At 54.6% G+C, this 26,274-nt stretch overlaps 2 protein-coding genes across 5 annotated transcripts; one reads left to right on the top strand and one right to left on the bottom strand.

The window, feature by feature from the left end:
• Positions 1-1,752: 1,752 nt before the first annotated feature.
• RNF207 (ring finger protein 207) lies at positions 1,753-14,791 on the top strand. 4 transcript variants are annotated; one of them, XM_073903428.1, is made up of 17 exons: positions 1,753-2,602; positions 3,247-3,379; positions 4,518-4,662; positions 4,768-4,849; positions 4,924-4,999; positions 5,075-5,200; positions 5,598-5,644; positions 5,892-5,964; positions 6,059-6,127; positions 6,584-6,652; positions 6,734-6,831; positions 7,474-7,660; positions 7,809-7,994; positions 8,264-8,315; positions 8,639-8,756; positions 12,458-12,538; positions 13,554-14,791. In XM_073903428.1, exons 1-17 carry the CDS (start codon positions 2,412-2,414, stop codon positions 13,723-13,725), a joined length of 1,905 nt encoding a protein of 634 aa, XP_073759529.1. In that variant the 5' UTR covers positions 1,753-2,411; the 3' UTR covers positions 13,726-14,791. The 4 variants fall into 4 exon arrangements, 3 of the variants coding, with proteins under 3 accessions (XP_073759529.1, XP_073759530.1, XP_073759531.1); XM_073903430.1 differs by having other exon boundaries at positions 2,464-2,602; positions 3,236-3,536; XR_012381390.1 differs by lacking the exon at positions 13,554-14,791 and having other exon boundaries at positions 8,264-8,383; positions 12,458-12,479.
• Positions 14,682-23,704, bottom strand: ICMT (isoprenylcysteine carboxyl methyltransferase). Its single transcript, XM_025856419.2, has 5 exons — positions 23,442-23,704; positions 22,534-22,622; positions 21,478-21,647; positions 20,489-20,706; positions 14,682-18,160 (listed from the first exon to the last, which is right to left on the bottom strand). Exons 1-5 carry the CDS (start codon positions 23,634-23,636, stop codon positions 17,978-17,980), a joined length of 855 nt encoding a protein of 284 aa, XP_025712204.1. The 5' UTR covers positions 23,637-23,704; the 3' UTR covers positions 14,682-17,977.
• Positions 23,705-26,274: the final 2,570 nt, after the last annotated feature.

Genomic DNA, 26,274 nt, shown 5'->3' with positions numbered 1-26,274 from the left:
CCTGAGGTCCTGAGTCTCACACACATCGGTCTACTGTACTTGGCTTGACATTTTTTCCAGCTTCTGGGGCCTTGTACCTGTTGCTCCCTCTGCTTTGAACTCTTTGTGGCTTTTCTTGTATCTGATTTCTTCTTGTCCTGCAAGGTCTCAGGCTCGGTGCCCCTCTCTGCCCATGATTACCTAGTGTGCCCTCCCAACTGCCCTCCTTCACATCATCCTGATAATTTTCTTTGGAGCATTTAGCACAGTCTGCCATTATTTTTTTTTAATTTTTTAAAAATATTTTATTTATTTATTTGACAGAGAGAGACACAGCGAGAGAGGGAACACAAGCAGGGGGAGTGGGAGAGGGAGAAGCAGGCATCCTGGTGAGCAAGGAGCCTGATGCGGGGCTCGATCCCAGGACGCCGGGATCATGACCCGAGCCGAAGGCAGACGTTTAACGACTGAGCCACCCAGGCGCCCCACAGTCTGCCATTATTATACTTGTCTATTTGTGCTGTGTTCCCTTCCATGTGTATGGCCCATGGCTCTGCTCAGTAACAGATGAAGATAAGAATGGATGGATTAAATAAGCCTGCTTATTAAGAGTGAACATCCAGGGACACCTGGGTGGCTCAGTAGGTTAAGCGGCTGCCTTCAACTCAGGTCATGATCCTGGTGTCCCGGGATCGAGTCCCACATCAGGCTCCCTGCTCAGTGGGGAGTCTGCTTCTCCCTCTTTCTCTTCCCCTGCTTGTGCTCTCTCTCACTCACTCTCTCTCTCTCTCAAATAAATAAATAAAAATCTTAAAAAAAAAAAGTGAACATCCACCTCCTACTGCCCCTCCTGAGGGAAACTGCTGCATAATTCATTTATAAAGCCTCCGCCAGTTTTGCATACCAGCTCTACCACTCACTAGGGGAACATTTTCTACTTTCTGAGGCTGTTGTTCAGGATTAGGTGAATTAATACTAGTAAAAGAACTTTGAATAGTACCTTGGCCCACAACATTAGCCATTGTTATTTCAGTTATTGCTGCTTGGAGCACAAATGGAACCCGGAGTAGAGAGGACCCTTAAGAGAACAGGTGGTTTACCCCTAGAATTCACTTCCTTTCTTCCCCTGTCAAACACCTACTCATCCTTCAAAACCCAGCTTGAATATTAATTACTAGCTTTTTCTAACTGATTAGTAAGAGCACCTTCTGTGGGTCAGGCTCTGGGCTTGACTCTGATTTCAAGAGAGGCAGAGACAGAGGCTGCTTTCCCAGAGCTCAGAATAACACGTGCAGAGAAGGCTGATAATGACCTGAAGATGGAAGGCACTCTAGAAAACAACACTGGGATAAACAAGCACTGGCCAGGCCAAGAACAGCAGAGGGAGCCCTGCCGGAAAGGCTCAGAACCTCCTCTCCCTCCCAAGCCCACCCCTTCTTATTGGGAACTCGGCTGGTGATGGGGGTGGGGACCTTAATTATTTAGAAGCCTAGTAGGCGCATTTCACTTCATTAAGCTCGCGCGCATCACCGAGAGGCCGGCCCTGCTTCACCTCTGAGAGGTCAGTGACTTGGCCGCGAGACCCCAACCGGCCAGAGGCAGGCCTGGGATCCCAGCCCACCCCCACCCCCACCCCACCCCCACCTCCCCCGCCCAGGCGCTCTCTCCAGCACCCGGCTGTCTGCGGAGGGGCGGCCGCTGCTCTCTGGCGCCCCCAGTTGGCCGTGGAAGAAATGGGGACGCGCAGACTCACTCGCGTCCCGGCCCCAGTCCGCAGGGAGAGAGCGGGTCTAGCCCGCGTGCCTCCGCATCCCGGAGGAGCCCAGAGTCAGGGTCCTCGGGCTCCGCCCTGCGCGGCGCTCCCGCGGCTCCGGGCTCAGTCGTCCCGGGCGGGGGCCAGTCAGAGCCTCGGACCTTCGCCCCGCGCAGGTCTTTCCAGCCTCGGTGTTCCCGCCTCTGCTCTCGGGGCGAGGCGCAGCCGCCGGCCTGGGAAGGATGGACGGGAGCACCATGCCCGAGCCGTGCTGCGGCCCGGCGAGGAAGGGGTGTCGCCTGCAGGTCACCCAGAGGACACCCGGAGGGGAATTCCTGGGGTGGGAGTGAGGGAGTGCGGTGGGCAAAGTGGAAGCAGGGGAGGCTAGACGTTGGATAGGACGCATTGCCAGGTCTGACCTTCCAGGGCCACGAAGGGGGCGCGGGAGAGGCGGGGAGCGCGCACAGGACCCCTCCGCACGCCTCCTGCCGGTTCTCCCTGCTCCGGGCGCTCCCAACCGCAGCGCTCCACGACCGCTGGACGCCCTGTCGGGTGCGGGCCGGGTAGAGAGGAGGGAGCCGCTCGCGGGGGCCGAGGGGGACGTGGGGGCTGGCGCGGACTCCGCGGCCTGGTTCCCGCATCGGACACGCCCCGCCGCCTTCCTGAGCTCTCCCAGAAGATGTCGGGAGCTATCTTCGCGCCCCTGGAGGGCCTGGGCGCCCTGGACGCTGCGAGCGGCCACCCGCTGGTGTGCCCGCTGTGCCACGCACAGTTCGAGCGCCCGTGCCTGCTGGACTGCTTCCACGACTTCTGCGCCGGCTGCCTGCGCGGCCGCGCCACCGATGGCCGCCTCGCCTGCCCGCTGTGCCAGTGAGTGCCTCCAAGCCCCAACAGACACCCGCCACCCCTGGGGGAGATTGGCTCCGTGTGAGTGGGGAACTAGGTGTAGGGAAGGCAAAGCTCTGGCTGCGCCGCACCCAGCCCGCACCTCTCCGCACCATAGTGCGCAGGCTCCCGCCCATTATACAGAGCAGGTTAACCGAGGCCTGGAGTGACGGGCCAAAGACCTAACAAAGAAAGTCCGGAGGCAAGAGCGGGGCTAGAACATAGGTCATGTCGCCTCGCAGTGCTGCTACGGTACAGGATCTCAGCACAGTGGTCATAACACTCACAGAAATCCACTTTGGGGATCCCTTGAGTCTTAGGTCAACATAAGCAGGTTATGTTGGCTCAAGTTATTAGTGGTGTCCCTAAATTTGTGCAATGCAATGAGAGGCAGTTGAGGGGGAGGTTTCCACCTTTGACATTCCAGGCTGCCACCAACACCAAGGGTCCCCAGGATTCACCCAGGACGGGGCAGAGGGAGGGACAGGGTCAGAGTGAGCACTGGGTGAGATATTTCTAGCAGATGCCAGGCCCTATTTTTAGTTCCAGCCTGGAATGTGGGGGGTGGGAATGGAGATAGGGAGCTGTGGGGAAGGGGCCTCTGGATCTTGGCTGTAGCTTCTCCACAGACACCAGACGGTGGTGAAGGGCCCCAGCGGGCTCCCTCCGGTGGATCGGCTGCTGCAGTTCCTGGTGGACAGCTCAGGGGATGGCACGGAGGTGGTGCACTGTGCCAACTGTGACCTGGAGTGCAGCAAGCAGGCAGGGATGCCTGGGGGTGGGCCGGGACCGAGGGTGCCAGGTTTGACGGCCCTGATGCTCCCAGTGTGCGCTCAACATGTCCTTAGACCATTACCCGTCAGTGGATTCTCCAACACCTAAGGCACCCTGGATCCCAAATGTGGGCCCCATTTTACAGGTGGGGAGACTGAGGTCCAGAATAAGTGACTGGAAGCACTAGCAGATAGTGGCAGAGGTTAAAGTCATTTGATTTGGGGAGATCTTACTGGTCCCCAACTCAGGGTGGAGTTGTGACCTCCAGGAAGGGCGGTCCAGTGCACAGGCTTGGGCCTGTCCTTCAGGACCCACTGCTACCTGGGGAGCTGTCTGCAGCTACCTGCAGCCCAAGGGGAAGTGAGGACAATGTGCTAGTGGGGAGAGGTGTTCCTGCCACCCGCTTCCCCGCGGGCCCCCCGCCCCCGGGTCTATGAAAGGAGCAGAGGCTAGGCTTCAGGCTGGGCTGTGAAAAACACATGGGACTCTGACCTGTGGAAGCTGTGTGGGTGGGTGGGGTACCCCAAGTCCCAGGAGAACAGCCCTGCAGGATCAAAAGCTCTGGGTGTGCTGGGCTAGTACTGGGATAGGTGAGCTCCAGCAGTAGAGCGATGACCAGCAGGAGGTTAGGGGCTGGAGGCAGGGAGAGCAGGGGAGGAAATGGCCTTGAATGCCAAAGTAAGGAGTTGGGGTCTGTGCTTTCATAGCCATTGCTGGGGTCAAAGCCACAGCTGCAGCCCAAGACCTGGACTCTCAGCCCCGGATCTGGCCTAGGGAAGGGGGACAACTGGCCCTCATCCCCTTTCCTCTCCCAGCCTCGTGGTGACTCCAGATGGCCAGGGTGGGCACAGTCATTTGGCCAATATTGAGGGTGCCAAGGTGGGCTGGAAAAGCCTTCAAGTTTGAAATTTTGTTGTAGGTAGAATGTTTCTGCCACGCCCCACCCCCCTTCACTGTCTCTTCTCATCTGTAAACTGGGTATATTAGGGCGTCAGGATCACAGGAAAGGGCTGCACGTAGCCACATGCCTGCCCCAGGCTGAGACTGACGTGCTCAGTGACAGGCGCGGGCTCAGGCTCCCCAGGCCGTGGGCAGGCTGAGGCTGCGCTCGGTCCTCCGTCCTCAGGATGCAGAGACCACGTACTTCTGCAACACGTGCGGGCAGCCGCTGTGCGCGCGCTGCCGCGATGAAACGCACCGGGCACGCATGTTCGCGCGCCACGACATCGTGGCCCTGGGCCAGCGCAGCCGCGATGTGCTCCAGAAGTGCAGTGAGTGCGGCGTGCCGGGTGGGGGCCCGGGGCCGGGGCCGGGGCCCGGGGGGCCGGGGGCCGGGGTGGGCCTGCCCGGAGCCCTCACCACCCACCCCGCCGCAGCGCTTCACGCGGAGCCCTACATCATGTTCTCCACCGACAAGAAGTCGCTGCTGTGCATCCGCTGCTTCCGGGACATGCAGGGGTGGGTAGAGAGAGCGGGAGGTGAGCGGGCAGGAGGGCGGCCAGGAGCGGGGCTCACGCGCGGGCTCCCCGCAGGGAGAGCCGGGCGCACTGCGTGGACCTCGAGTCAGCCTACGTGCAGGGCTGCGAGCGGCTGGAGCAGGCGGTGCTGGTGAGCGCGGGGTGCCCGGCGCCCCGGGGCCCGGGAATGTGCGCGCCTGCCAGGCTGAGGCCGCCCTGTTCCCAGGCCGTGAAGGCCCTGCAGACGGCCACACGCGAGGCCATCGCGCTGCTGCAGGCGATGGTGGAGGAGGTGCGGCGCAGCGCGGCGGAGGAGGAGGCCGCCATCCACGCCCTCTTCGGCAGCATGCAGGTGAGGGGCTGTGCGCACTGGACCGCCACAGGCTGAGCATCCTCACCAGCCATGACCCGGTACCCACAACACCCCACCTCCCGCGCCTGTGGCGTTTGCGGTGAGGCAGGGCAGCAAGCATGGAGCTCTTTCCGGGAGTTACTTAGTCACGTGGCCAGGTGAGGTCCAGCCCCAGGCTGGTGGTAGCGGGAAGGCGCCCCCCCCCCAGGAGGTGACATTTCAGGTGAGGGCACCAGGGCTCTCAGGCCGGGGGGAGGGGGGGCATGCAGGAAGGAAGGGCTAGGAGGCCGGAGACACAGCCAGCCTAACCAGCTGTGCGGCTGGGCCCCAGGAGTGGGTGAGTGTTGGGAGGGGGCAGGCTGGGCATGCCCAGTCAGAAGCAGGCTGTCCCTCCCAGGACAAACTGGCAGAGAGGAAAACGCTGTTGCTGCAGGCTGTGCAGAGGTGAGTGGTGGCGGGGTCTCCACCCCCTGCCCCTTGGCCCCACTGCCTGGACCTGGGCAGACCCTGCCCCACCCTGGGGAGCAAGACCTCAGGGTGAAGAGGGCAGAGTGGCTCAGGGTGCAGGAAGTGCTGACAGGGAAGATGAACAAAGGTGGTTGGGGGATGGAACTTCCCACTTCTGAGGTCCCAGCTAGGTGGGGGTGAGCAGCCCTCCCCTCCGAGATGAGGCTGCCTGCCCCTCCCCCAGCCAATACGAAGAGAAGGACAAGGCGTTCAAGGAGCAGCTGTCCCACCTGGCCACTCTACTGCCCACCCTGCAGGTAAGGGGAGCTGGGGGTTCAGGGCTGGGCACCCCAGCCCAGAGGCCTCCCTCCCCTGGCCAGGTACTGAGTAGGGTCCCCCCCCCACCCACAGGTTCACCTGGTCATCTGCTCTTCCTTCCTCAGCTTGGCCAATAAGGCTGAGTTTCTGGACCTGGGCTATGTGAGTCTCCCTAGCTCCTGAAGGGTGTCCCCACTTCCGACCAGCAGCCCACCCTGCACAGCCAACTGCCACCTGAGGGCTTGGCAGCCTGCCACTTTGGCTGGACCAGGGCTCTCTGGGCTTACCTTCCCCTCCTCCACACCATCATCTGCAAACCATTTAGGGGCCAGCTGAGTCCCTTTTAAAAGGACAGCGAAGCCTGGAAGGGAGCATGAGCCTCCACTCCCCCAAAGTGTAGAGTCTACCGGGAGCCCTGCCACCCCCGACTTTCCTGTGGATTTGGGGGCTGGGGTGGTGTGGGGGTTCTGGGACAGTCCCAGGGAAGGGCTGCAGCCCCCAGTGCACAGCAGGTGAAGTGCCAAAGACAGCCTTGCCTTGGGGGGGGGGCATGGGGCTTCACTGTCGTCCCCCACCCCCACCCCCTACATGGGCCTGAGCACCCTCCTCTGGCTGCAGGAGCTGATGGAGAGGCTGCAGGGCATCGTCACACGTCCCCAGCACCTCCGGCCAGCGCAGAACAGCAAGGTGCACGGTGGAGGGGGCTGGGCTGGGGCCGTGGGACCAGCGGGTAAAAAGGCCGCCTCACCACCCACCCCTGCCACCCAGATCACCAGCGACCACCGCGCCGAGTTTGCGCGCTGCCTGGAGCCGCTGCTGCTGCTGGGGCCGCGCCGGGTGACAGGTGCTGGGGGCGGCGCCAACACGTGAGCAGCTGGGGTGCCCTCCCTGCCGCAGGGACGGGCTGTGGGGGGCGGCACAAGGTACCCGTCGCAGTGGGGACTGGCTGCTTGTCGCCCTCCCCAGAGGCTGGAAGTCCCTGCCCAATCTGGCGCAGAGCCTGGTTAGGGGAGGATGGGGAGGAGCCGGGGGCTGTCCCCAGCTGCCACTGCAGCATCCGCCACCCAGAACGGGGCGCATGGGGACTGAAGGGAAGGGGCAGCTTGGGGTAAGGCCTGATTTCCAGGCCTTAGTCTGGAGAGCCAGAGACACAGGAGGAGTTAGGAGAAATGCCTGAGCTGGATATATGTGCCTGGGGGCCCCAGTCAAGGGAGACTGGGCATCAGGCCAAATGTCCAAAGTCCCATGTGTGAGTGAACAGAGTTTACTCCGGACCAGGCCTGACATGTCCCGATGGACTCTTGTCTGTACGTTGACACTTCCCTGGGGAGTTTTTTAAAATACGATGCTGATGTCCTTGGTCTTGGGTGGGGCTTGCAGAGGCTTTTTCAGAGGCCTTAGGTAGTTCTGGCGGGCAGTCCAGGGGAAGAGGCTGAGAGCCTGGAGTAGGGGAAGACCCTCCCAGCCCCCCCACCCCCAATCTGCATTCACACTGGCTCTCTCCTCAGACTAGCAGCGGGCTCAGGCCCCAAGGTGCTGATGGGGCCCAGCTGCCCTTCCCCAGTGGGAAAGATGCTGGGGTCGCCGGTCCAAAAGCCCACGCTGCACCGGTCCATCAGCACCAAGGTGCTGCTGGCGGAGGGGGAGGATACACCGTTCACAGAGCACTGCCGCCACTATGAGGACTCCTACCGGGTGAGTGGGGCCAGGGAGCTGCGGGCTCGGGAAGGCCCCACCCCTTCTCACCAAAGTGCAGTGGCCAAATCTAGTCCTGGCCACCTGGCCCCCACAGTGAACACAGCCTCGCAGGAACCACAGGCACTCATTGGGTCTCCCTGCACAGCGCCTGCAGGCAGAGATGCAGAACCTGAAGGACCAGGTACAAGAGTTGCACCGGGACCTCACCAAGCACCACTCGCTCATCAGGGCAGAGATCATGGGAGACATCCTGCACAAGTCCCTGCAGGTGGACGTGCAGATTGCCTCGGAGTACGCTTCCCTGGAGGGGATGAGAGCAGTCTTCCAGGAGGTAGCGACCCCCTTCCCAGGCACCTAGCCCCACCTGGCACCTTATACATGGGTTACCCCAAGACAGGAAGGGGAGAGAAACAGGACCTTGGCCTGGTCCAACATGAGGCCCTCGTGTGTCAAGTTCTGGAACTGGGGTCTTTGCCGCCTGGAACCACGTGAACTAGCTGGGGGTGCCCTACGGCCCTGAGTAGCTGGAGGACAGAAATGCCACCAGTGGAAATTCCAACTCATGGCCGTATGCAACGTCCAACTCACTTTCTCTTTCAGATTTGGGAGGAATCCTACCAGCGGGTGGCTAACGAGCAGGAGATTTACGAAGGTGGCAGGCAACTGCTGCTGGGTGCACCCCTTTCCTGGAGCTAACCCACGTGCTGGCAGGGGCAGCAAGTCAGTTACCCACTAACCAGATACAAACTCCCATGCTCTTCCCCATAGTCCTTGACTTTGCCCCACAATTGCTAATGCCCCAAAATGATGCATGTGAGGTCAGGATTCAGGAAGCAGAATGCCTTCCCAAGTCCCACGTTGCCCTTTAATTAAAGAGGCCATCGCTGAGGTAGTTGGGATGTTTAGATGGTATGAGGCTTGACAGTAAGAACCTGAAGCCAACAAGACCCAACGCTCTGGCCTTGGCTCCCACAGCCCAGCTCCATGACCTTCTCCAGCTGAAGCAGGAGAATGCCTACCTGACCACCATCACCAAGCAGATCACGCCCTATGTCCGCTCCATTGCCAAGGTGAAGGAGCGGCTGGAGCCCAGGTGAGACCAAGGGGTGTTCACAGGAGAGCCAAGACACTTAAGAATGTGTGTGGGAAAGGTGCCACACATTCAGAAGAGCTCTTTTCAGGAAGTCAGTGGGTCGGGGCATGAGAGTTTACTGAGGGCATCTGGGCAGACCAGGTTCTGGACATCTCCAAAAACACAGAATGAGTGGGCTGCTTTGAGTTTCTGCTTCTAGGCACAAAATCGCCCACCTCTGACCCTCAGGGGTAGGTCAAAGCAAAAGATACTTCTTGTGGGTGTAATGACAGCCCTCAGTAGATCCGGGCAACAGGACATGGAAGAGAGCACAGAACTTCCTCACTACATGCTTAAGCAAAGTCTAGACAAGGCTAGGCTCTCAGCACTGTACTTGGGCATCAAAAGGTGTTGCAGTAGCAGAGCGATGTTGGTGGCAGGTCCTCAATGTGCCTGTCCCTTGAGTCACCTGGCCCCAGGGTGGGCTGGTTGCCCTATAGGTCTGGTGCACAGTGGTCAGGCTGAGCTCTTCCTCTACCACCCTCTTGGGGACTCCCATTTGCCTCACCCCTACCTCTGATCTGTTTCCTGTGTCCCACGTTTCCTCTTTCTCGTGGTCTGGTCGAGTCCACCACCCCCACCATAGTTCTTTGAACAAGGGTGCACAGGAGGTCTATATTTTGGACAGCACCAGTCTGAAATGTCTTTATTCTGCCTTCACACTTGATTGATAGTTTTCCTGGGTATCGAATTCTAGACTGAAATTCTAGATTGGAAATGACTCTCCTTTGACAGCATCGCTGCATTATTTTCTAGCTTCCAAGGCTGTCTTTGAGAAGTCTGAAGGCATTCTGATTCCTAATCCTACTGACAAGACCTACTTATTCTCTTTAGAAGCTTGTGGAATTTTCTCTGGTCCCAGAGTTCTGAAACTTCCCACTGGTGAGGGTCTACTTCCATCCATTAGAAAGGAGCCGGTCCTTTCAGTCTGGAAGTTCATGTCCTTCAGTTTTGACACACATCTTTCTGAACCAGTGAGTTGGTTTCACTTTTTCTCTTTCTGGAATCCCTGTTACTGAATATTGGCTCTTCTGGGCTGGCCCTCTGATTTGCCTTCTCAGTGTTTTCTTCTGTTTCTCTGCTGTACTTTCTGTGAGACGTCCTTTTTCTTCCAACCGTTATACTGAGTTCTTCATTTTTTTTGAAGAAAATTTCCAAGAGCTATTTTTAAAATTTCATTGTTTTCCATTTCCAAGAGCTCTTGTTTTGTACCCTAGACTTTTTTTCACGCCTTCTGTTGTTTCATGGACATAGTTTCTTACCCCTCTGAGGCTGATGGGTGTTTGTTGTTTTTTTTTCTCCCTCAACTCTGTTTCCTCCAAGTTTGTTTGTTTGTTTAGGTTTCCATCTTCCACATTAAAGGCTTTTGTCCGGTCATCTTTGATCATGTGCTCGTACTAGGAGCTGGGGGGCAGGGGCAGACTGGATGCTCAGAGCACGTGGGTGGCGCTTCAATGCAGGGGATCAGGGTAGGCAGGGCTTTTTTCTGTGTTTTCCCCAGCCTCCTTCCTGAAGGCCACTGTGTGGAGCATTTGCAGGCACACCTGCTTTCCAGCCGTTCTCACCTACGTGTGGTACCCTCCCAGAGACTAACCCTTTGGCGGGGTGCGGGAGGGGCAGCTGCTCTGCGGTAAGGACCTTGACTGTCACCCCCCTCCCTACTTCTGTCCCGTCCTCCCCGTTGCAGAGGCGAGGGGGCTGCCAGTTGCTGGGCCCGCTAGGATTCTGTGGTGTGAACGGAGCTGGGCCTTGGCTTGTCCCACTGTCCACTCTGAGCTTGGGTTTCTCACGTCTGCTGAGGTAGTTAACCACTGACTACGTGCCCTCCAGCTTCAAAAATTTTGGTGTTATCCCTTTCTGTTCTCAACCTGGGGAAGTTTCTTCCCCTATTGTTTTGGCCCCTTTACTAGAGTTTTATCGGGAGTTTGAGGAAGAAGGAAAATTAAAGTGTGTGCAATTGTATGTTCATCCAGAACCGCCAAGCCACCCTTCAAGTGAGCCTTCTGACATGCGTGCGGCGAGGTTGGACTTGGCACAGCCCCCGCACAGTTGTGACGGCATCCTGGCCTACCCAGGCCTAGCTGCCGTGTCTCCCCATCGCGCAAAGTCGCTTACTCCACCTACTGTGCAATTCCATTTATAAAACCTCAAAACCAGACACAACTATCCTCTGGCATTAGCAGTCAGGATGGTGATGACCCCCGGGGGGCCTCTGGACGGAGGTGACATTCTGGGTGCCGCCTACCAAACTCGTTCAGGCTGTGCACATGTACCAAGCCTCGTTCTTATAATTGGTGTGCATTTCCTTCTGAGCGCTCTGCTTCGGTGAGAAACTAGCTTCAAGTAATGTGCTCCTGGAGGCCTGGCTCTGTGGGGAAATGGCGCCTGTGGCCAATTTTGGCAAAGGGAAAGCTCAGGCTAGAGCCCAGCTCCTGGAGGTCTGTGGGGAGGAGGGAGGCTGCCTCTGTCCCTTTCCAGGGCACCATTCTCCAGGTGTCTGGTGTCGCTGCCTCTGCTTCCTGGTCTTCCACTGCCGGCAGCCCCACCCCCCGAGCCCGCTCCTGTGGCCGGCTGTGGTCAGTGACCTCGGGCCGCAGCCCTTGGTCTCTCAGTGGTGCTCATGGCTGTCCTCACCACACTCCTCTCTTGTTCTGAGGCAGCCCACACTGGTTTCCCTCCTGCCGCTCGGGCTGTCCCTTCTTAGACTGGCCACTCTGCCACCTCTGCTCAGTGCCCAAGTGTCAGCTCTCCCCAGGGCCCAGTCCTAGGGCCTCTCCCCATCCCACACCCTATGCTGAAGGGGCTTCATCCATCCCCACAACTTTAAAATCCCACTGCGACACAGACAACCTCCAAGCCCTTCCCAGCCTAGGCCCTCCTGAGCTCCAGACCCCTCTCCAACTGCCCCGTCCTGGAGGTCTCCACTTGGACATGTCTGTCACAGGTGCCTCGGATCCCCCAATGGCAGGACTCCATATCCTCCCCCACACACCCCCCTTGCAGTGAGGGGCATCGCATCACCCAGATGCCCAAGTGAGAAGGCCAGGGACCTTCTGATTCCTTTCCTTTCCTCGCCCCATTTCCAACCAACCCCGGAGTCCTGCTGACATGACTGTCTCAGCCCATGGTTGTCCCCATGGCAGCCCCAGGGCAAGCCACCATCACCGACCCCCTCCGGCCCCTCTAGGGTGTTCCATAGCTAATGGTCTTCTTAAAGCCTAGACTTCCCATCACTCCAGGGCCTGACAGCCCTTTTGGGACCCTCTTGTCCACCTCCAACCACACTAGCCCCTCACCACACCCCAGTCACAATGGCCTTTCAGTTACCCAGGGAAGTCAGACCAGCTCCCCCCTCCCAGCCTCTGCCTGGAATGTTCTTGCTTCAGACTGTCCCAGAGATCCTCTCCACAGAGGTCTCTGCTCCTGCCATTCCCTGCTGCCTGGTCCTGCAGCGCCTTCTTCCCAAGCTCGGCACGTCTTCCTGACCACAACGTAACCGTCCTGAGAGCAGCCCTGGCCTTCAGTCAATATCTGAGGACCAAAACCCTAGGCAGGCCTGAGTGTCTCACTCAGTTTGGCTCTCTGTCTAGAGAGCTGAAGGACAGTCGGTCAGCGGCCGGCTCTGCTGCCTTCAAGCTTCCCGGGAACTTTCTCTCACATAGGCTTCAGGCGCCAGCAGACGAACAGTCGGAGCACCTACAAAACATGTGTGATGACAGCGCCAACGGTGAGACTCAGGCCAGGTAAGGCGAGCCTTCCCAGCCCAAGTGGCAAGTGATTCAATCTGAGACAAACATGAGGCACAGGGACAGGCCCCGGGTTTCTTTCCCATTCGGCCCAGGCTTGACGCTGACCAGCTCTATGGGCTCGGCTGGGTCTGGTTGTAAAATACAGGGCCAGAGAATTCACGGAGGACAGAGGTGGCTGGCGTTCTAGAATTATAAACGGCCACGGCTGCTGTCTGCACCGCTCACACCGCCGAGGGTTGCAGACTGGCTCGCGTGCATTTACACCAAGTGACTCAGAGTCACTTAAATGAGAAAAAGTGACTGAGGATCATATCTCGATGTGGGAGCATCACTGTTCACTGGAGGCACGGTGTTTGCCAAAATACTTGCCAGAGGAAAAAAGCAATGCGCAGGAACAGATACATCACTGTAACAGGCTGACCTTTTAGTATTTTGCTCTCAGTTAAGTGTGCTCACCACGGGGCTGCAAAAATCAGAGTGGGCAGAGCTTGGAGGACATGGCACAGTCCGCTGCTGTGACAGGCCAGAAACTAGTCTCACCCTCCCTGCCACCACGTTCTGCTCGGATGCTCCAGGGGAGTGTCCATTCAAACCTGTTTTCACAAGGCTCTGAGAAGGCCTGAACTGCCGATGTTTGGGCAACTAAAAATCATTAGAAACGGGATGAGAGGGGCACCTGGGTGGCTCAGACGCTTAAGCATCTGCCTTCGGCTCAGGTCATGGTCCCAGGGTCCTGGGATCGAGCCCCGCATCGGGCTCCCTGCTCAGCGGGGAGTCTGCTTCTCCCTCTGCCTGCCGCCTTCCCCTGCTTGTGCTAATAAATATTATCTTTAAAAAAAAAAAAAAAGAAAAGAAAAAAATGGGATGAGAATCCTTTAGGAGATGATACAGTTCTGGTTCACCCATGGGTACTTCCAGAAAGGCTTCCCATTCCAAAAGCCTTGGCCCCAGTGGATGTTAGTGCTGGCATGGGGGTGGTGAGTAGACCTCACGTCAAGTGTTCCTTTAGGAATGACCCGGTGAGTGTCACAGAGAAGAGAGAGAAAACATCAGAACCTAGAGGGAACGGCCGGACTCTGAACAGCCTCACAGAAGAGCCTCCACTGAAGAATAAAGACCCTCATAGACCCAGACAGAAGAACGGGGGTGATATCCCCACACGGAGAGAGCGCCTGACTTAGCAAATGGGACTGGTCCTGAGGGGTGGGTATTTTACAGCCTGCACATCAAGACTGGGATATTTAAGAAAACATTGTTCCCATCATGAAACACAGGGTAATCACTAGACAGCAGAAGACCCCAGAAACTCTGACAGGTCCTCATTTCAGCTTGTTTGGCCTGAGCTGAGCTTCACTCTTCCCTGTGTTCGCACTGCACGAAGTCTTGGTCCCCATCACGTGGCTGCGGACAGCATCCCAGTCCACAAGGAAAAGCCCTTCGCTGCTCTGGCACCCCCTTGGCGTCTGCATGCGGGGACCTGCACTCCCATCAGCCCGCACCAGTCCAAACTTGAGATAAGGAGACTCCAGCACTGTGCAGCACTGGCCCTGCTGGTAAGTTCCACCCAGCAACCTGAGCACGGACTCAGCAAAGAGGAAACCCCACTCCAGTTTTCTCCTTTCACACAAGGACTGAGCTCACAGCAGCAGCCAGTGGCATGTGCGGCAGGAGATGGTCACAACTTCTCCACAACTTTTTCTCCCTTTTCCAGTTGCCCTTTCTATCAGGTGAAATGTCTCAAATGCTTAAAAAGGAAAATTAACCCAGATGACCTAAAATTTAAAGTTTTGGAGGTAAAATGTCCACACAGCCACATTTTAAGCAGATATCCAGCTTACTCAGCGGTTCCAACAGCAAATGGCTTCCACATGCCAGGCAGACCAGCAGATCAACACATGAAAACATCACATCAATATCCGACACCTCTGCACCTGTTTTGGAGCATGGACACTCATTCCGGAGCATCACAAACCCTCGGTAGCCTAAGGGGCAGGAGGAACTTGTCGTAACAAACTGGTTAGAGATTAGCATTCAGAACTGAATTGAGTGGGCAAAATGCATCTGGTTTTATGCTGTAAGTCCCAGACATTTCTTAGTCAGAGGTGACATGATTACGTCCCACCCAATAACGCTATGGTTCATGGTGAAATCAAGTACAGTTTTATTTAAGAATTGGAAAGAATATTCAGTATCTGTGAAAGAAAATCCAATTTAAAATATTTAAATAAACATTTCTGCATGTAAAAAGACGAGTAGAATAATTACTCCATTAAATTACTCTCCTAGCTACGGGATGGCTTCCTCTAGAGCAAGCGCTTGGGACCACCCGTGACGGCTGGCCCTCCAAGCCCAGGGCAAGGCATCAAGTCTCACAGCAGGGCACAGAGAGCAAGCCTCTCCCACCAACCTCATCAAGTCACTACAGAAGCAAGATGTGGTGGGAGATCACAACTATCTAAGGCAGTAAGAAAGTGCAGAGAAGGGACAGTGGTTTACTGTACCTATGACAGAGTGACTGCTACCAGAACGAGCTTGAGCTACGGACGACCCTCCTGAGCCTAAGCTATTAACACATGTATTGGTTTAGGAATATTCCCCTATCATGTCAATCACTCCGTGTGTTAAATAAATGGAAGGGATTAATAAAGTTTAGTCTTTAGGCTCGAGAAGCAGTTCCTACAAATGATGAAGGGACAGTGGGGTATGCTGTCTTTCGCTTTCAGCCAGGCTTCTGCTACTCACTACCTCTTTTCTGTAAACTGCTATTCTCAGCCACAGCCTGCAAATCCTCACAGAATGTTTCATTTTACGCTGCTTCAAAGTAGCTTTGTTCTGTGCATTGCCTTTTCTCCATTTAAGAATCTCCACTTTAAAACCTGCAATGGAAAAAGTAAGTCATCTCTTTTGACAGTTTCTTAATTTAAGGGAACTGGTGATGTGGCCTTTACCCAAAAAGCTTTTGGGAATACCCAAAAAGCCTGTACTTCATTAACCTGATTCTCTGTCGTGTACACTGTCACTGCTAAATTTATACAGTTAAAAATAATCTGAAAATGTCAGTACTAGATGAAAGTCAATCACTTGCCAAATCTTCCCCTAAGTAGTTCATCTTTTCTCCCTAAGTAACTGCTGACTTCTGCTCTGGGTGTACAAGTCAGGCTCGGGGTGTGTCCCTACTCCTGCCCATGGGATTTTGCTTTTTAAAGCCCAGGTGGTGTAACGGTAGCATCTCACTGCAAAACACCAGGCCTACCTCCTGAGCTCAAGAGCCTGGCAAGAAGGTGGGCTTCGTGAACTCCAGCAGGCGGACGAAGTTGAGATCACCAAATGCCAACGCCTTCAGACTTTCTGTCCAGAGCCAAGGGCCATCGTTAGCTGTCCTCCATCTATTAAAGACAACTTCACAGCACCCCCACCCCCACCCCCCACCGCGGGAATGAAAGCTGGGTCCAATCCTGCTAGATGCAGCACAGAACTTTCCCTCAAGGAGCTGGGGATGGCTGCCGAAACCCCAGCCACGCCTTCCTCCAGTCTGCAATCCCGATGAGTGGAGTTTACTTTGCTAAGCGTGGTCTGGAGAACAAGTCAGAACTGATTCAACTCAAGTTCCCAGAGTAAGTGCATGTCGACGTCCCACTGGGGAGTGTTCGTGCCAGAGGGGCCAGCTGCTGAGAGCTCCAGCAGCGGCCTTGGCCAGCCTGGCTGCAAGGCCCTCTCGAGGGCCGATGGTAGGGTCCACTCACACCAGAAGAGTGTCATCCCAGGAATCAACAAACCCGTAAACCTCTTTGGTATATATAATAACGAAAAAATTAATTAGGCCATGAAATCTAGAAGTCAGTACTATTTCTGAGTTGGTAACATGCTCTTCTGAACACACAATTCCAGAGTCTGGTACAGCTGACCAGGGTCTGCATCTGTGCAATCTCTCACGGCGCAGATTCCATTTATGCCATCTCTCTTATCTAAGTATTTGAAACGTCTGACGTTGTTCTTCTAAATTTTCACAACACCCCTATGAGGTAGGTGGTATTGACCCCATTCGACAGATGGGGAATCTAGGCACAGAAAGGTTAAGTGGCTCCTCGAAGCCGCCGGGCGCGGCGTGGCAGCTGGGCAGCTCTGCAGCCAGGGGCGGCCACCGCCTTCGCGAGAGGGCTTCGGTAGTGCCACCGCCAACTGCAGGAAGGATTTCACGCTTTTCACGCTGAGACCAAGGCCCTCTATTATCCAGAATTAAACAAGGGTCTTAAAGCTGATGTATTTAAAGCCAACCACTCTCCCCAAACTTGAAAAACAAAAATACTGACTAAATCTCAGTTGGGATCATTTGCTCTATTTAAGACTTTCGTAAGCTGACTTGCTTGAATTGTAGTTATATATGCTTGAACCCCTTTGGAAAAGACAGTCCGAAATGGCATTAGAGTCGGTGGAATTTTGAGAACAGAACATAGAAATCAATAGTTAATAAATTTCAATTGAAACACAAAAATATAAGCTATGATGCATTAAGACTAAAATCCCAAATAAATGGAGAGTAGTACTTCCCGATGGTTAACAATGCCTCACACAGAGCAGGGGTTCAGTAAGCATTTCTTGGATAAAGGAAAAATGACACATCTTCGACACGCCTGTCACTGGTAACAGCCCCCTCTCGGGAGAAGAGCAGGAGCCAGGACCCCAGGGAATGCCACAGAGGCCCACAGTCTCCCTGGCTTGGGGAGGGAGTGCCTTGTTAACAAGCCACTCAGCCAAATCGTCTGGAGGTGTCCATGCTGCCTGTCTGCCAAATAAAAGTTGGGGCTATAAACACCAAGTCCCCTTAGAATTTATACTGCTATTTATAAAAAATAGATATGTAAATACGATTAAATATATTAAGAGCCAAAGTGCCTCGTGAAGAATTATCTCTACAACCGTATAGACGCTCATGCACTTAGCACAGGAGTAAGGAGGTTGAAGCTGTGCTGTGTTTTCCGGTTAGATTCTGAACGTACTTCTAACACTAAGCACTGCTGTCCACGTACCCCTTCCTGCCAAAGAAGCCTTACTCAGGAATGAGCGCGTCCACTTCTCCTGAGGGGTCTCAGTTACACTAAATGCCTCGTGGGGGATGGTGCGCAGCCGGGGCCCTCACCGGGGCCCTTCTCAGGGGGGTCGCTGTAGAATATTGCTGTTATTTGCTCCTTGTCCATGTTTGATCTGTGTCCTACCTTGATTCAGCCCAAGAACAGATTGCTCTAGGGTGTGGGGTCCTTTGGTCCTAAGGCCTTCTGACCATTTGGTCTTGAGTGATACTCCAGAAGAGTAATTGGTGACACACAAAATGGTTCAGAAAATCCATTCCGCAGAGTGGCTGACGGGAGGCAGCTGTGGCCCGGGCCGTGCTGAGTGGGAGGCCCCCCGGGCCCAGCCTGGCCCGCTCCTGCTGTGTTATAGCTCCACCTTGACCCCCTTTATAAAAGGCAGGCCTGTGGGCACCCGCTTCTTATACTCCAGGTACTCCTCTCCAAAAAAGTGAATTAATGAGATCTCCTCTTCTTCTGTCCGATCTCGGAAGAATCGCCACACTGTCAGAGCGTAGCCAACACCACAGACGGGATTACACAGCATCACCTGGCGGGGGACACGAAGTTGATCAGGGTCAGTGTCCCGACACCGAGAACTTCAGCAGCACCTGCTTCTCCTGAATATCCACAGAGGACTTCCTGCCCAGGGCCCCAGAGACTCTCAAAATACTATTAGTGTCTTTGAGAACTGAAACCATTCACTGAAACCTTACCCCTACTTTTACATCAGAGCTAAACACTCATCACTTTAGTTTTTTTCCAGACACTTTTCTGTTGTTCCTCTTATGTGAGAGCGATCTAAAAATTAAAAGATCAACTTTTCATGGGACGCCTGGGTGGCTGAGTCAGTTAAGCGCTGCTTTCAGCTCAGGTCATGATCCCAGGATCCTGGGATCGAGCCCCGCATTGGGCTCCTTGCTCAGCAGGGAGCAAGCTTCTCCCTCTGCCTGCACTCCCCCTGCTTGTGCTCACTTGTGTTTTCTCTCTCTCTGACAAATAAATAAAATCTTTAAAAAATAAAAAAAATAAAAAAATAAGAAAGATCAACTTTTCGGATTTCAATCCTCAGGGCAGATGAGGGCAGTTCCTGATCCCACCCCAGGTGAGAGTTCCGGTGGAGCTCCCAGCCTGCCCCTTCCTGTTCCAAGCGTGTATGTGCACGCGCACACACACACCCCTCGCAGCTGTCTTGTGCCCCCCTCCTGGCCCCCACGGCCTAGCCCTGTACCACATACAGTGCTACTGTGAAATCACTTGTCTTCAAACCACTCCCCTGCCCAAACCCAGAAAAGCAGTGCCTTGCCTCCAGCCCCCTTCCTCAGGGCTGTACCCACTTGGACTGCCTCTCACCTCCTTACTCATGTGCTTTTTCCACTTTGAGAACATCTTCCCCACTGATCTACCACCAAACAACCCCTCCAGGCCAAGAACATCTCCCAGCTCTCAGGAATTTCTGTGCTGTGTGGGAAACCCACCACTCCACCCCTGCCCACTCTGACGGACCCCCATGGAAACGTGTCTACCCCAAGGAGGCAACTTCCACCCAGAGAGCCGCCAGGCACATGCCCTCGACTTGCTCCCATCATTGCTTACAGGGTACTTAACTGTGTTTCAAGCACAAGCTAAGCCCTTTCCAACCAATAAGCCCCCACAGCAAACCTCTGAGGTGGCACTGCTGTTCTCACTTAATGTGTGAGGACAGAGAGGCCAAGCAGCCAATGTGAAAGCCAGGACTGGCCCTGTCGATGATCCCGGAGCCTGTGCCCCCACAGCCATCACACACGTGTGGCTTCTTGACACACCCTCTAGTGGGGTTTCCCAATAGCAGGCCACAACCTGTTCCTGTGCCCTGAAATCCATTCAGTGCATCATAAGTAGCATTACAAATAAGACAAAAAATAAGAGTATTTTGTACACAGTAAGTACTATCCTGGAAAAGACCTGTTCCATTTTTATATGCGCATGTGTGCTGGGTCACAGTGTGAAAAGATCTATGGTCACAGCGGTAGGCAAACTCTTCAGTTCTAGAGCACTTCGGTATGCAGATAGCATTTCTGGCAAATTACATGATTCTACTACAGTCAACTTGTTCTCAGGGAATACGATTGTTGATGCAGGACAGTCTTAGGTTTCAGAAATGCAGGTATTAAAATAAGTCCTGTGCGGACTGTCCTGACCCTTCTACACCATTGGGGGTCACCAGAGTCTCCCCAACGGACCATGCATTGCCAATGGAATGCTTGGGAGCCCCAGACTGGATTTTCCCAAAGAGGTGAGGAGTCTCCTAAGCTCTGGTCACATTCTCTGACCAAGTCTTTCTAGAACCAAGAGAACATATCCAAGAGGCAATAGGCAGGAAACAAGGCTTGGTCTGCAACCTGAGACAGAATAAACCTCTGTAGCTCATATTAAATCCAATCTAGACCTTTGCCTCATCAACAGCAGCTTCGAATGAAAATCAGAATCCACTTGAGCAGCAGAAGGCTCTCTCTCCCGAAAGCCCCATCTCTGTCCTCAGAGCACCCACTGGGGTGCTCCAGATCTAATTTAAAGAAGCAGGGAAGGGGTAGAGCAGATGGGGTAACAGTATCTAGAATCGCCAGGAGTTTACAAGTTTAGGACACCCAGATTTTATGTACATAGTAAAAAAAATGTTAAGGACTACATCAGTTCTTTTGCATTTTATTTTGTTCTCACTCAAAACATGACAGGGGGCACATGCACCTATTTAAAGGAGACCAACAACCTAGTAAATCCACTGAAATCCACTGAATTGTACACTTTGAAATGGTGAATTTTATGCTATGTGAGTTATGTCAATTTTTAAAAACGTAAAAGAAATTAAAGGCAACCACTGTCATTTCTGATACTGTACCTGGGTTCCAATACTCCAGTAAAACCACCCAACATAGGAAGGATGCCGGAACCAAGCATACACTCCACTTGTGACCAGAGTGTGGGTTTCTGATTTTTCATTCTGCACCACGTGGTTGAAATTGGAGCCAGCTGTGAACATCGCCGCTTTCCTCAGACATTCTCCAAAGACCACCATCAGCAGCCCCATGGCACTGAGCCAGGTGATCTGCTTCAGTTCTGGAGGAGAGACATGTGACAAACAGGAAGTGAAGACATGGGACTGTGGAGCTCCCCCTGCAGATGCTTAAAATTAACCTATTTTCCCAAGGCTAGCAACATTAGGAAACATGCTAGTGGGCAATTAGCATTTGTCATCACATTAAAATTTAATTATAAGCAAAACACATTCCCCTAAGTTGTGCTGTTCATCTGTTTAAAGTGCCAACAACCCAATTAGAGAGTCTTGGCAAAGACCTGATGGACTCCCCATCCATGTCCCTCAGCCACATGCCCCCTTCCTTCCCTTGGGGACAAGGACAGCTAAGTGAAGCAGAGAAGGATCTAGTGTTTCCCGCCCTGGCTCTTTACTGAATCCTGGGATCCACATACATTTTACTTAATTTGCTGTGGAAAGTTCAATTTGAGAGGTTTCAGATGCAGAGGTTTTTGTTAATAAAATCTTCACAAGAAAAGTCTCAAGTCACAGAAAATCAACAGATGCAAATCTCTGACTGTAAAATTAAGATTACAGCTATCACAGTTTGGTATATTAGCTAGTGTGGTATGTTATGGAAGGCTTAAGGCAAACGGTCAACACGTCCTCCATTCAAAATCCAGAAGTGGAATTCACAGGCTCTGTTTGTCCTTTATAAAGAGCTTAGTGAGGATAGAGATCCGGGGAAAATCACTCCGGGAGATTATAGCTGAGAGGTGAACCCATGTCACTGCCCTCAGGCCTGCACAAAACCACCCTTCTCCCCTCCGGAGGAGAAAGGAAGACTCACTGACCTGGCCAAAAGATATTTTCTAGTGTGAACTCTATCCAAGAAGAAAGAGCAGCTACTGTATACTCCAGACTGTGATTCAGGAGAAAGGAATCCAAGGACAGACTTTTGGGATTATTGACTGCTGTGACTAAATATTCAGAATAATGGAATAGTGACAAGGAGCACATATACCTGTTTAGAAACAAAAAGAGAGAGAGGTAAGTTGGGGCAAGGGAATCAAGTCAGCCATAACTCAAAGTACAAAGCTGGGTCTGCCGAGCTGTCCCTGAATTCTAAGAGGAGGTCCCGTTGTTACCTACCTGAGAGTGGACAGCAGGCACCCACATGTAACATGGCTGCTCAGGTTTGCAGAAGGTGGGGTTTTAAAAGGGCTACATGTGGAGTGTAATAGACCAAACAAACAAACATAGGTAGGGAAGGCATTATGGGCCTTTCACAGCCTTTTGAAAATGATACTACACACAATAAAGTATGAGAGTGGGACATAATCAAAATAAAGCAGTGATGTATGTTGAATACAAAAATTCAACAAAACAATTCCAGCAAAGAAGGATTAGATGGCTCAGAGTATTGATAACAGGAGATAAAGCTTTTTACCTTGAAGCCACTGGTTCATATCCAGGTCAGGGACTAGAAGGCTCAAGGGCCTGAAATCATAGTGTAGGGAAAAATCCTACACTGGCCGTGGGGGATGCACTAGATGTGACCTAATAGAAATTAGAGATGGAAAAGGCCTGTGAAGACGAGCCAGAGCCTTGCCCCTTCCTGTCAGCGAGGACCTGTACCCTCTTCTGGGAAGGGCTCGTCACATTACTGATGAGGGCACCTACGGGGAGGGTGCCAGGGAGACCTGTTTCTGCCTGCAACAGAAGCAACCGGTGGGCACGAGTACTTAGGGTCCAAGACATAGGAATCTAGGTGGAAGTTAGAGACCTTACAGAAACCTCAACAGCCTTCAGCCAGTAGAGATGAGACACAGGGATGAGGAAACACCACATCTGACTCTCTGATTCTCCCACCCTCGCCTCAAAACCATTATTCCCAAAGTACTTCTTACCAGCCAAAGTGATTCCAAGAAGACTGGCTAAAACTGAGCAACATGCCGCAGCCGAACACAAAGCCAAGGAAACAAGCTCGGATGGCTATCTGAAACGGACCGAAAAGCAGCTCAGTCACCTGGCTGTTCCCTGAGCACACAGGGAGCACCCACCCAGTCTGCAGGAGCACACATCCTACTTCTGGGCAGTAGGCTACTGGCAAACACGTAGAGCTGGTGTGCTCAGAAATTAATAGGGTGAAGCAGGGGTGCCTGGGTTCAGATCCCGCGTCCACCCCTCTCTGGCTGTGTGGCCTTGGGCAAGTTACTTAGCCTTTCTGGACCTCGGGTTTCCTCACATACACAATGGGGATAATAATGGTACCTACCTTTCAGGATTGCTGTGACGAGTACCCAGGTAAAGCACTTAGGAGTAAGCGCTACGTAAGTTCTAGCTGCCATTGCTATTGTTATTCAGAGCCGTGGGAAAAACCGCACGAACCTAGTTTATTGGTTGGATTTTCCCAAGACCACGCAGCGAATCTAGCCCGGGCAAGCGGGACTCCGCGCCCAGCCCCCTCTGACCTGAGACTTGGCAGCAGGAAAGTCTCCACACCCTAAATTACATAAAAGAACTCCTGGGCCCGCTCCCCACCCCCACCCCACGCGCCTCTGCCGCAGGTGCTGAACAGCACCAACTGCAATTTCCCACCCACTCTGCCGGAGATGTGGGGGCCCGCGCCCCGCGAGCCTGGGTCCCTCCTGCCGCCTGAACTCGCCGATAAAGAACACGACCGGAGGAAGCGGCCCCCGTCCCCCGCAGGCCCAGCTCCCGGCCCGCCCCGACCCCGACCGGACGGAGCCCGCGCGCCGTGCCCAACCCACCGGGCTCCCGCCCTCGCCCCGGCCCGCCTCCGCCCGGCCCGCACCTGGTAGCGCGGCGGCCGGTAGAGCAGCAGCAGCAGCGCGTTGAGCCCGGCCACGTAGAGGGCCAGCCCGGTGCGGCCCTGCAGGCCGGCGCGCGTGAGCAGCGGTAGCGCGAGCACGGAGGCGCCCAGCAGGAAGGTGGCGAGGCTGAGACGCGCCTCGGAGCCCGGCGGAGCCCGCGCCGCGCAGCCCGCCATGGCGCCGGGCGGCCGACGAGCGGGCGACGGCGCCGGCTGTAGCCTGGGGAAGCCCGCCCGCCGCGCCTGCGCACTGCGCCGCCGCCGCCGACCGGGAGGCGCAGCTGCCCAGAGCGGCGCGCCTCCCGCGAGCTCTCGCGATACCGCCGCGCCGCGGGGCCCGAGGCCGGCTTTGGCTGGAGCGCCCCGCCCGCGGCCCCGCCCCGTCTGTGGCCCCACCCCGCCGGTCCCCCGAGGCCTCTCCCTCCTCCCTCCTCCCGGGATCCCTTGACCCAGGCCGAACCGCGAACGGCGGGCGGGGTCGCGGGGCACCTGGGTCCCGGGCCGAGAAGTGGTCGCCGACGTCTGCCAGAATGGAGCCCCAAACTCAAGAATGTCCCCGTCCGAAGAACACTGAAGCGACCCCGCCCTGACACCCTTGGGCGCGCAGGCGCGAGCGGGGCCGCCCGCGGGGTGCCCAGGCTGCTTCCGCGCGGGGACCCTGCCCCGGGGGCAGCGGGAAAGCCCAGGACGTGGCCTCTGCGCGCGGGATGACCGCCCACTTCAGTTCGTGGGGAGGGAGAATGTTGGCCAATCGTGGAAAAGCTCAGGATACATCACGTTTTTCAAAAGGCAGAATGCAAAACTTTACAGCGCGATCTTGGCTTGGCTTGGGAAAAGCAAAAGCAAACGTGTGAGCCTGGGGAAACGATGGAAATATAAGCCACAATTTTTTAACATTGGTGATAGAACAATGGGTGACTTTCATTGTCTTCTGTATATGCTTTTGTATTTTCCATATGGTGCACAATCAACATACATTACTTTTTAAATCCGAAAGTGTTTGTTTTTGAAAGGGTTAATGGCCTCGGGGGAGCTTACAGAGGGATGATGAAGGAGAAAAACAAGTAAGCGAGTGACTAGAATAAACTATGGTGGGGTGGGAGTGGGGTAGGAGCCAAGTAAGAATGGAGAGAGAGAGAGAGAGAGAGAGAGAGAGGGACTCCAGAGGAGGGTCCTGCAGGTGGGCGGGCGGAGGGTTAGGAGGCAGCATGGAAGAGATGCTGGAGCTAGGTCTTGGGGCATTCAGGGACCGGCAGCCTTATGCTGGAAATGAGAGCAAGGGCATCTATGGAGAGGGAGGGAGGGCGGGCACCAAGTTTGCAGACTCAGGTAGGAGAAAGGAAGCCTGAGTTGGGATAGGGGACAGGCCCCAGGAGAGGCTGGAGCCCGGAGTAGTGGGTCAGAGAGTGCTGAGACCGGGCGGGCTGTGCACTGCAGTCACCCAGACCTGCATCTGAGCCTCTGGCTGCCCCGTCCTTTTCTGTCCCCACAGGACCTGGCAGGAGGCCTGGCATCTGAGCAGCTGGGCTCAGGGAAGGATGGAGAGCCTGGGATTGAATCCTGGTCTCAGCACTACCAGGGCCCAGCTTTGTAACCTTGAGCAAATCGACTCCCAAGTTTCAGCTTCCTGTAAAATAGGAGTCCTCATTTCAGCATAAGGTATTGATAGTGTTCTGCAAAGCCCAGTACCATGTTTAAATAATGCTCAGAAAACATTTGCTAAGTAAACTGGGTTCGTGGGATTGAAGGGATTTAATGTTTTGAAATCCAAAGTTGCCCAGTTGCAGTACCACGTAGGAAGGAGGCATGGCATTACTACGGGCTGAGAGCTCATGCTCCCGACACTGCCCCCAATTTCTGATGCTCTCACCCAGACTCAGTACCTCTCCCCCAATGCTGGGACGCCTCAGGGACCCCAGAAAATCATCATTGCATCCTCACTCCTCGGAGTGAGTCTGGTCCTGGGGTAGAGAGCTGCTCCTAGGAAGCTCCTTTTCTGGCCGTTGGCATCTGCTGTCCACACTGACTCAGGGCCCTGATGCAGCCCCGTTCTGGGGGCACAGAGTGCCAGGAAATCCAGCTTGGTGAGACTGAGCAACCCTCTCTTCTCTGTCTACCACCTCCCTTTAGACCGTACGTCTCCATCAGCACCATCTTGGAGAAGGAAGAAAGAAAGGGAAAGCAGTCCCCTGCCAGGTATGGCCAGACCAGAGGAAAGGGGGGTTTTTACAAGTGCCTGGAGTTGCTGAATCTGTCAGGGCCCACAGCTCACAGAACAGTAATGGAGGAAAGAGGCAAGTAAGCAAACATATGCACATGCTGGCATAGACCCAGAGAAACAAAGTCACACACAGAGATCGAGAGATGCACAGAGAAACAGTAATTCACAGAGAGATATGGACAGAAACTCATACACTGAGACCCGCTACCAGAGAGGGAAGCAATCTGGTCAAAGAAATCCACTCCGCATCAAGTTCTCCAGTGTCGTCCGCAGGCATGAGAACAACAAGCCCACAAAAATATAAGAACATAAAGGTGAACTACTCAGCCCTGGGATGCCTCACTCGCCTTCTTTTGTAAATAAGCATTTGAATGTGTTTTGTTCTTGGACCCGGGAGGCAAGTACAAAGGGAGCCCTTTCTCATGCAGGAAGGTCCCTCTGCAGGGTCTCCCCTGCACCCCCCTCATCCTGCCATTTGCCCACCAGCTGAGGTGGCCTTCCATCCTGACCTAAGTGGGGATTTCTCCTGTTTCAAGAATCCTAAGAACTGCCTTGACTTTTCCAAGTTAAACTGCAGGCTGAGATGAAATTAGC

Source organism: Callorhinus ursinus, unplaced genomic scaffold, assembly GCF_003265705.2.
Source record: "Callorhinus ursinus isolate GAN/ISIS: 27379988/994484 unplaced genomic scaffold, GSC_fseal_2.0 scaffold18, whole genome shotgun sequence".
In the NCBI taxonomy this organism is placed as follows: Eukaryota; Metazoa; Chordata; class Mammalia; order Carnivora; family Otariidae; genus Callorhinus; species Callorhinus ursinus.
The sequence above is the reverse complement of the archived record's forward strand: the minus strand, read 5'-3'. Positions and strand labels throughout refer to the sequence as shown.